Source organism: Nematolebias whitei, chromosome 11 (assembly GCF_014905685.2).
Source record: "Nematolebias whitei isolate Nwh7 chromosome 11, NemWhi1, whole genome shotgun sequence".
Classification (NCBI taxonomy): domain Eukaryota; kingdom Metazoa; phylum Chordata; class Actinopteri; order Cyprinodontiformes; family Rivulidae; genus Nematolebias; species Nematolebias whitei.
Genome location: NC_056508.1, coordinates 16,284,595 through 16,295,408, shown reverse-complemented (window position 1 = coordinate 16,295,408; position 10,814 = coordinate 16,284,595). Strand labels below are relative to the sequence as shown.

The 10,814-nt window shown below is 43.3% G+C and overlaps 1 protein-coding gene across 1 annotated transcript in view; it reads right to left on the bottom strand.

Moving 5' to 3' along the window:
* Positions 1-8,230: 8,230 nt before the first annotated feature.
* Positions 8,231-10,814, bottom strand: part of LOC119416633 (solute carrier family 17 member 9-like) — a 46,000-nt gene continuing 43,416 nt past the window's right edge. The window contains exons 10-13 of the mRNA XM_037683823.1: positions 8,912-9,027; positions 8,583-8,638; positions 8,480-8,509; positions 8,231-8,400 (exon numbers count right to left, since the gene is read on the bottom strand). Of these exons, the coding sequence (XP_037539751.1) occupies positions 8,231-8,400; positions 8,480-8,509; positions 8,583-8,638; positions 8,912-9,027 (372 nt within the window). The remainder of the gene's footprint in view (positions 8,401-8,479; positions 8,510-8,582; positions 8,639-8,911; positions 9,028-10,814) is intronic.

Below are 10,814 nucleotides of genomic sequence, written 5' to 3'. Positions count from 1 at the left end.
GTCCAGGTGTCCTCTGCTGGGGACCTGTCCAGGTGTCCTCTGCTGGAGACCTGTCCAGGTGTCCTCTGCTGGAGACCTGTCCAGGTGTCCTGTGCTCGAGACCAACATCAACAACCCAGTAATTAAAAGTGACTGAATGGATTTTTGGCCTCTGATTGAAGTATAATATTTAAGCAGTCACCTCCTTATTGAAGTGAGGTTATGTGTAGAAACTGAGCAGTCAACGTCTCACCTGCTGCAGATAACTTCTTGACTAACCTCAGTTTGTCGAAATCTGACCAGTCAGATTAGATGAGCTAATGGCTAGCTAACAGTTTTGTATTCCAACAGAAATAATATTCCCATTGGAATTAATCAGAAGTGCTACAGCGCGCTGCTGCTACCACTGTTTGTGGTGATAAATAACCACAAAACTGTAAATAAAGTCATGAAAAATTAACCCTTTAAAAGTTTCATGTAAACTGAATGAACGACTAAAACCACTGCTGACTCGCTGTTTTCAGACTCGCATGTCAGGCGGGCGCACTTTTTTTTTTTTAACGGGGCCAGATCAGGACATTTAAAGAAATGGAAGGGCCACACAGAGAACTGGAAGATGAATTTTCTTTAATACAGATGATGTTAGTATTTTTCAGGCTTCGTCATGATGCAGCATGATTAGCATGCTTGATTTAAAAAAAACTAAAAAAAAGTCTCCCTCTTTAGGAATATGAATAATCCAATAATAATCAAAAGATTTTGATTTTGAATTTAGACTTCCTTAAGTTTCTTTGATAGAATGTAAGTTTTATCAACCTGTTTAAAAGTTGTTGTTTTTTTCAATTAAAGATAACGAGAGGCCGGGTAGAGATTGTCCGAGGGCCTTCTTTGGGCCTGGGGCCACATGTTGCCTAATCCCATGTCTGCTTTATCTCATCAGTGCTGTCTGAGTTTTAACTTTCTCCAAACTGAGGTCGGTCAAAGAACGATCTGCAGCTACGAGGATTTTAATTCCAACACCCTTAAATGACTGAACTGTCCCTTTAAATGAAATCCTGCACCTCAAACAAGTCAGTGACACGTTCAGGATAAAGAAGTAGGTGTTTCCCTCCTATTTAAAGAAAGGTTGATCAAATCTGCTGAACTAGTTTGGTTTTATCATAATTTTCATCTTTAATTTCCTGGGAGACGATGTAACATCTACTTCTACATCTAGACCTGCCACTTAGTTATTTTTGAGTTTTATCATAATTTTCATCTTTAATTTCCTGAGAGATTATGTAACATCTTCTACATCCAGACCCGCCGCCTAGTTCTTATTTTTAACATCGTCGTCATTCATTTCCACTCCAGCCTCACAAAATGTAAGCTTTAACGTTCCAACAGTGAGAAAACGTTCATCTAGCGTTAACGGATTTATTGTACGAGAACTCAAGACGAGCTTCTGTGGTCAGTGTTTGTGATTTAATAAATTAAAGCTTGCTGTATTGTGCGTGTGCCAGAGTGACGGGAAGTGAGCGAGTTCTGCTGTAAAATAATGGAATATAGAAAATTTATGCAAAAAACTGACGTCACCCTTGGATTAAAGATGTATGTATCAGAGGTCACGTTCTTAGATTTGATCGTTATTAAACATATACTTCTACGTTGTTGTGTTTTTGTTGTTGGAAACATTCAGGAAACAAACGAGACTCGGCGACACAAACCACCTTTACACTGGACCACTGCTGGAACTGGGTCCATTTGTCTGCTGGTCTGAGATCAGCTCTTTGTCACAAACTCTGACTTTGTTGTCCTTAATCTGAATAATCTGTCAAGATTTGTTCCCGAGTTTTAGCTTCATGGCTGATGTCTTGAGATGTTCCTTTCCTCGTGATTCCGTTTATTTTGTGAAATGCAGCAGTAACACCCACACAGTATGATGCTGCCACCCCCGTACTTCACCATTAGGACGGTGCAAGCTTCTCCATCTTCCTCCAAATGTAACAACAGTCATCAAACCTCAGGACGTCTCTGAAAGTCAGGACATCAATATCCTGATGCATGCTCAATAATCCAGGTAGAAAAATCCAAAAAAGTTCTATCTGGTCCTCTGGACAGGACATTAATGTCGTTGTTTCATCTCTGAGTGGTCTGTCGGTCCGGATCTTATTTCTCTGCGAGTGAGCAGCTTCAGAGCATCTTCATACGCTCTTAACTTTTTTTGTTCTGGAGTTGATGCACCAAAACATGACCTGAGACCTCAGGAACACTGAACCGTCTGTCCTGATGATGGCGGGACGTCCCCTTCCTGACCATGGAAGGACGTCTCTGTCCTGACGATGGCAGGACGTATCATGCTCTTTAATCGTTACATGAGCCTTCATCAAAAGCGTCTAGCTCTGTGACATCATCTGGTCCTTCCCAAATGGTTCAAAGTTAGTGTATGTAAACTTGTGACTTTGAAGACATGGTCATAAAATTCCCACCCTTCAGATTATTTGGGATTTATTCAACACAGCTAAATAAAAGTTTAATGAGATTTAAAGTCAGAGGAACTCTTGTGTTTGACTACGGTGTAAATGGACTGTACTTATATAGCTCCTTTCTATCTTTATTTCAAGATACTCACAGCTCTTTACAATCTGTGCCTCATTGACCCATTCATACAGCTCTATACTAGATCTATACAAAAGTTAATTGAACAAATCATTCTAAAGAGACTAATCAGTGCTTTATCACATTCATTCACTGATGGGACACACATCAGGCAGTGAGGGGTTCAGTGTCTTGCCCAGGGACACTTCAGCATGTGACTGTTGGTGGATTCGAACCCCCAACTTTCGCATTGGAGGACGACTGCTCTAACCACTCGGCCACAGCCACCCCAAATAAATGTATGTATAAAGAAATGTAAATATCTGAACTGTAGAGCTTTAATTATGGTTCTAATTAGTATAAAAACAACAGATTTGAAAACTTCGTGTTTTCAATGCTTTCAGAACAGACCCATTTATAAAAGCTCATGAATAACTAGTTTATAAAACATAAACATTAATGCTTTATAAATAAATCTGACTTGACTTTATAAGTGGTTATTAATGCTTTAATATTAAGATATTTGTGCTTTAGTAATACCGGTAGATTATTAATGCTATATAAACTGGTTATTGATGCTTTATTAATGTTATTCATGAGTTTACAAACATTTTATAAAGTATAATTATGAAGCAGTTATAAAACTTAATTTGAAGCAGGATTAAGTGCTGTAGTTTTATTTATATATTCATATTTTAGATTTTACATATCCAATATCGAGCCCGTTTTGGTAAGCCAGGGTCAGAGCACCAAGGCCCCCACCTTCGGCCACTGCCCATGGCATCATGCACCTATTTTGTATGGCCCCTCCTGCAGGTGATGGGCCCACAGGAAGGCAAACCCATGCTGCTGCTTTAGGCTGAGCCCGACCAGGCCCCATTGGTAGAAACCCGGTCACCAGGCGCTCGCCGACAAGCCCCTCCCCCAGGCCTGGCTCCAGGGTGGTAACCCACATCCGGGCAAGGGACATTGTTTTCTTTTGTCCATCATCTTTTGTAGTCGTCAGATGATCTGCAGCCATATGTTTTGGATGCTCTGGCTTTCAACTGATCACCACCTAGTAGTGAGTTGGATCGGATGATGCGCAAAGATACTGGACAGAACCATTCGATCCAAACATGTAGTGCGGGTTTGCTGACAGAAGAACCCATCAGAAAGATCTTCAACTCATACCTCAGAGGGAACTTTAACCACGTCCCAGCTGAGGCGGGGACATTGAGTCCAAGTGGGCCATGTTCCGTGCCTCAATTGTTTAGGTGGCTGCCTTGAGCTGTGGCCACAAGTTTGTTGGTGCTTCTTGCGGTGGCTATTCTCAAACTCGGTGATGGACACCCCAGGTTAGGGTAGCTGTCAAGCTGAAGAAGAGAGTCCTGTCAAGTGTTGTCAGGTAGGATGCCGGCGGCAGTAGAGATGGTCAAGCCAAGTGGGCCTCAGCCTTTGCTGTTGCTGAGGCAAAATCTTAGATGTGGGAGGAGTTGGGTGAGGCCTTGGATAAAGACTCGGATCAGCTCCAAGAACGTTCTGGCAAACCATCAGGTGAGGAAGCAGCAATTTACTAACACCTTGTTCAATGAAGGTGGGGTGTTGCTGACCTGAACCAGTCATCGGGAGGTGGAAGGAATACTTCTCGGACCTTCTCCCTCTCTAGGTCTTCCATGGAGGAAGCTGAGTCAGGAGACTTCTCCCTTAGAGATAGGATCAGAAGTTCAGTTGAGGGAGAGAGTCAGAGTAGAACCTCTGCTCCTCCACGTCAAAAGCAGCCAGTTGAGGTGGTTCAGGCATCTGGTAAGGATACTCCATGGACGACACCTTCAAGATTTAGGGCATGTCCGACTGGGAGGAGACCTCGGGGAAGACCCAGGACATGCTGGACTCGGAGAGAAAGTTGGCGCTTTGCCACAGTGTCAACACTCATCAGTTCCACACCGCACCAGTTAAGAGCCTGCCCACTGCCAGTACCCACCCCCACACAGCTTGGTTTGTGGGACCATCTTGTTTGAGGTTCCAAGCAGGCTGCTCCAAGGGGCCAATTTTGACGTAAGCAGAGAGCAGCTGTTGACTGGCCAACGGGAGCTACGTCACTGATGACCCGCCCAGTGAAACTGCAAACTGAACCTCCACTTCCTCATCATGTTGACAGGCGGCGCCACAAGAAATGGCATGCATTTACAGAGAGATATCAGAGATGATGATGCAACATGGCTACAACCAGACATAATCAGTGTCAAGGTAAGCTAAATATTCTGAAGTCTGATTATATGGTGATTAAGGACCACAACTGGTGGAGTGGCTCAAACACAACAACCTGTTGCGATGTCGCCCACTTTGCATTGATTATCCTGCACGCAGAGTGGGGAAGCAAGTTACAGTGGCAGTGACCTCCACCTGAGAAGAACCGATAAGACGAGAGCCGAGTGGAGTTGAACTTATCAATGACAACAAAGCTTACTATACGTCTCTCGGCTGGCCTGGAAATGCCTTTGAGTCCTCAGAAGAGCTAGAAAAAGGGGCTGGGGAGAGATGTCTAGGCCTCCCTTTGACCCAGCTCCAGAATCACAGCCGTTCCCTCAGTATATATGAGGGTAATGGAGTATTATTCTCTTAAAATCAACAAAAACATTGTTTTTCCAAGTCAGTTATATGCTGCTATTATTTCTTTGGATAATAAGCCTTCGTTTCCATCTGCTAAATCTGAGGCAGATAGACACAAAAATGAACTTTACTGTGCTCTTGACTTCTGCTGGAAGCTGAAGAAAACATCAAGACTTAATTGTAAATCTTTGCTGTGTTGAAAATTAAACACTCAGCTTTTATTTTTCTTTGTGTCTTGTAAGTTTCCGTACAGTAAATCATGATACTGACTTTATTTTGACTGCACATGAACCAAACATGGCGTTGTGGTCTTCCTGCTCCAGGCTCCAACAGGGTCACATCTTGTGTTTTATTCAAGTTCAGAGGGGGTACGACTGCTCTCCACCTCCTAGTGACAACAAAGATTTTATGAAGGACTTCTCATTTTGATCTTCCTTTTTCTCCCTCTATCCTCCATTTTGGATCACGGGGATCGCCAGTGCCCATGTCCGGCAATCTAAATATATAGATGAAGGAGATTATTGTGGATTTCAAAAGGGACAACCCCCCACCCCCCCACCCCCACCCCAGTAGAAGTGGTCTCCACCTACAAGTACTTGGGTGTGCACCAGAATGACAACCTCAGCTGGAGCAACAACACCACCAGCCTGATCAAGAAAGCTCATCAGAGACTCTACTTCCTCAGGCGGCTGAGACGAGCTGGTCTGTGAAGCTCAGTCCTCACCTCCTTCTACAGGTGTGCAGTGGAGAGCATCCTGTGCTCCAGCATCAACGTGTGGCATGGAGGCTGCACAGCTGTGGAAAGAAAAGCTTTGCAGAGAGTGGTGAAGGCTGCACAGAAGATGTTGGAGTCAGCCTCCCCACCATCACAGACATCTACACCTCCAGATGCAGGAAGAGGGCCACCTGCATCACAAACGACTCCACTCACCCAGCACACACACTTTTTGCCACGCTCCCCTCAGGAAGGAGGTTGTGGAGCATTAAGTGTAGAACCACTAGACTGAGGAACAGCTTCTACCCTGAGGCTGTTAGACTCATGAATCTCTAACCAGGAGAATCATTGCAATGATACTTTAAATGGAGATTATCTGTGCTTTATCTGTGCTGCTCATTTCTTGCCTTTAAGCTGCTGTATTTATACCCATCTGCTCACAACAGACTCATGTTCAGGCTGCTGTTTAATACATCATATTGTAGAGCTATGTGGAGGTGGATATATATTGTAAATGATCAGTTATGAGTTAAGCTCATAAGATATGCATGTATTATGCAAATAACCTCGTTGTGTGGGCACCACCTCTCCCTTGAAGAGGAAAATCAGTCTCTATTTAACCCCAAATTAATGTAAACTGCAACGTGAGTTCTTTTCTCATGTTTAAAGGGCATCAAATCAATTAATACACCGATATGCCAACATAATCACAAGTTCAGTTGGTCTATGTATTTTATTATAAAAATAATAATCTGTGATATATATATATATGATGAAGATTATGCATGACAAAAGTTAACTGAACATCAAATAGCTTTGCATCAAAGGTCTAATTGATTATTCAAATGAGTGAAACTTAAAAGGCAGATTTTGGACTGGTTTCTGTTTGTGAGATAATTAAAATTGTCTAAGGTGAGCGATAGTTTGTCTAATAAGTTGTGATGTAGGGTCACCAGAAAGGTATTGAAAAGTCTGTCTCCTACCAGGATGTAGAGGTCCGAATGGTTTCGACAGCTGCTTAAAATGGTACCAACCTCAGATATTCCAGTCAACTGAGAGGCTGATTTTTCCTCAAAGTTCACCTGTCATCTATGAGGGACGAGGGTCCATATGGGAGTCAGTTGGGATTTACCACTCTGCGGTGTGATGGTTGACTGGTAGACAGATCTCAGGTTAATGCCTGGTTCTGCTTCTGGTTCTGCTAACAAGCAGAACCAGAACAGTTCTGCTCTGCTCCATCCGTCTGCTTGGAGGAATCCATTTTGTAACCCGCGCCCGGTGCGGCTCACGCGACGCGATGGCGTAACGGCAGCGTAATGACGTCACCACGAATCGATGTGTATGTTAATCCTTGTTATAAGCACCAAGGAGCTCCTTAAAATATTCCCAGTGGGCAACCAGACCAGTCCTCTTCCACAAGCGTTCTTTTTTCCGACAAGAGTGCCTGAGTTCTCGAGTTTGATTGTTTAACCAAGGTGAACAGCGGTAAACGGGCCCACAGCGGGTTTTTTAAAGAGCAATACTGTCAAGAATTGTAAGGCAGTGATCATTGAAAGAGTCAACCAGAAGCTCCACATCATCATCATCATCAGGAGGTGTTGTAAATGAAAAGAGGGAAGAAAACTCTGCAACTACAAAATTGTCAATAAAGTGTCTGCGCTTATTGGTAACCTGAGAAAAAGTCTACAAATAACAGGAAATATTAAAAGAGACAACCTTATGGTCACTGAAAACAACATCTTTTATATCTGGATTATCAAGAGCGAGTCCATAAATAAAACCAGGTCTAAAGTGTGGCCTGCAGTGTGAGTAGGCTCAGACACACGCTGTGAGAAGTTAAGAGTCCACAATATTAAGAAAGTCCATAGCGGGATGGTTTGTTGGATCATCGACATGAAAATTAAAATCCCCAGATCCTTGTATACTGTTTATTTTCATTTATACTTTATATTTTTGCTTTTTTTGGGTGTAACTGAGACCTTGTGTACACAATTTCGTTCCACCTCATGTTCCACGTGTGATGCAAATGGCAAAGTCACCGTGAACCGTGAAATAAGTCGTAGCAATTATTTGTATTTGTTTATGTTTTTCCATTTATTTTTCTTTACAAATGTTTGACAATTCTTTTTTTTCTATTGAACTGAATTGTTTTCAGTTTGCAAACTTGTAAGCACCACTGTTCAGTCGTTGCAAATAGGTGATTTAACAGAAAATATTTACACAGTTTAAACATTGCTGAGCACATCTGTTCTGTGCCCTCCAGCATGAACAGCATTATGTGCATTATTTACAGTCTTTATTTTAGTTTATTAATGTTGCTATTAATTTACTGACTACAAATTATTGAAAGGTTGTGCCCAGTCCAGGTCAAACCACGATAACTTGGCAGTCATCTGGCTGGTCGACACGTTGAGCGTCTCCAAAGGCGAGGAAGATCCCAAGACCAGTGGCGTTTACTAAAGTGATGAGGGAGAAGACTGTGGCCCACGACAAGGTGACCTCTATCAGGTAGCCAGAAAACGACACCAGAACCAGCCCTGTTCAAAGCACAGCAGCCATTAGAACCCAGAGCTACCACTGAAAAACTCTCAGCTTGGTTTCACATCGGTTACCTACCCATTAAAGCGCCCAGCATGTTCATAAAACCTGGTGCAAAAAAGGAGAACCTTTGAGACTTATCCAGAAAAAGAACAAGACATTTATTGACCATAGGACTCACCGTAGAGGGCGCCTGCACATGATGGAGTGAGATCCTGAACGTTCACAGAAACTCCACTGAAACGCACGAACAAACGCAACATATGAAGCAAAACTCTGATCATTTACCCGATCAAAATCCAACAAGGTTAAGATTAACCTGTTTTTTTATACTGACTGGATTTATATTCACCAGGAAATGTAGGTTTATTCATGTTTTATTTTGACTTTATTTTGCAACTTTGTGGATAAATAAATTGTCCAGGCTGAAATAAGGTGGATAACCACACCAAGTATGTTGACAACAGGACAAAAATGTTGAGCTCAATGAAGATAGAAGGTTGAACATACCAGCTGGTGAACGTGGAGAAACCAATAGCAGCAGAAATGAAGATCACAGCAGAGGGAAACGTGATGTCTCCAGACAACGGTATAATAAACATACTGGACAATCCCATGGCAAAAAACTGTTGAGGAAGAGCAGGCGGAACGTCTTAAACACATTTAAAAAGGTTACAGTTCAAAAGTGATCAGTATAGTCACATATCCATTGTTTTTCAAACTGAGACTAAGAGCTACATGTATTTGAAGTGCTTTATTATCAAAGAGGACCACATGCAAAAGGAAAGTTTGACAAACTGAAACATCCTCTTGGAACTAGGTTTGGTGGTTCCTGGTGGTCGAGCCTTTGACCCTGGAGCCCACAAAAGCAACAGGAAGCCACCAAAAAAAAGACTGTGGGGAATGCATTATTAAAAGTTGGGGGCAATGCCAGAAAGGTAACGGGCGAGGACGGGATCCTAGGCGTGTTGATTCCTGGTAACACAAACTGGTTCTAGGTATGTGGAATGTTACCTCAGTGGCAGGACAGGAGTATGGCTTGTGGGTGAGTTTGAGTAACATCAAGTAGATATGGTTGGGCTCACCTCTACACACAGCTTGGCACTGAACCCCCTACTCCTGGAGAGAGGCTGGACTCTTTTCTATTCTGGAACTGCCCAGGAAGAGAGCTTTCTGGAAGGTGTGGGGAATATGAGAAGCCCCAGGCTAAGCACCTCAGAGTGAGAGGTCTCCATGGTAATAAAGCTGCCTCACAGTTTTCGGAACTGCAAGACGAACATTCTGGCTGTTGTTTGTGTTTATGGACCAGACAGCAAAGATTACCAGGGCTTCCAAGAGACTCTGGATTGTCTCCTGGAAGGAGCGTCATCTGAAGTTTGTTTTTCTCCTGAGGGTATTTAATGCTCATAAGCAAAGAGAGAGTTACCTGGTGGGGTGGGATAAAGAGGAACTGCCTCCTTGATCTGAACTCGAGCAGCATTTTGTTAATGGACTTCTGTGCTAAGTGTGAACTGTCCATAACATGTTATGAAGTTATAATAGACAAGTCTCTTTGATGTTGCATGGCAGACTGGGAGCGGTGAGTCTTTCGTCCTAATCGTGGAACAATGGATTCTACCAGAATTGCTAAGGGGTTCATGGAAGTTTGGCTCTCCAAACTGTTTTGTGGATCTGGAGAAGTCTTGCAGCTGTGCTCCCGGTGGGATTCTGTTGGGGGTGTTGGAGGATTAAAGGTTACTCAGTCCCAGTTTGACCAAAGCAAAAGCTGTGTCTGCATTCTTGCCACAAAACTGAGCTCACTCACAGTGAATGCTGGAGTCCATCAGGGCTGTGCCTCATCTCTAAACCAGTATTTGACAGGATCTCAGGGAGCAGTCGTACAGAGGAGACTGTCAAGTTTCATGCACACACGTGCACAGCTTTTTAAAAGAGGCTAGAATGGGACTTTACCTTTTCAAAAACTGGGAAATCTTTAAGGGGGCAACATGGTGGTGCAGCTGATAGAGCTGCCACCTCTCAGAGAGCAGGTTACCCCCTTTCAAATCCAGGTCGGGGACATTTCTGGGTGGAGTTTGCATGTTCTCTCCGTTTTCTCCAGTTACTCCAGTTCCCTCCCACAGGTCGAAATCATGCATGTTAGACTGATTGGTAACTCTAAATTGTCTCTAGGTGTGAGTGAGAGAGTGAATTGTTGTTTGTCTCGTTTGTCTCTATGTGTCCCTGTGATGGACTAGAAACCTGTCCAGGTGTCCCTGTAATGGATTGGAGGCCTGTCCAGGGTGTATCCCGCCTCTCGCACAGTGATAGCTGGACATGGGCACCAGTGACCCCCATGAGCAGAAAAGGAAGAGGCAGGTAAATATAAATGGATGGATGGATGGATGGATGGATGGATGGATGGATGGATGGATGG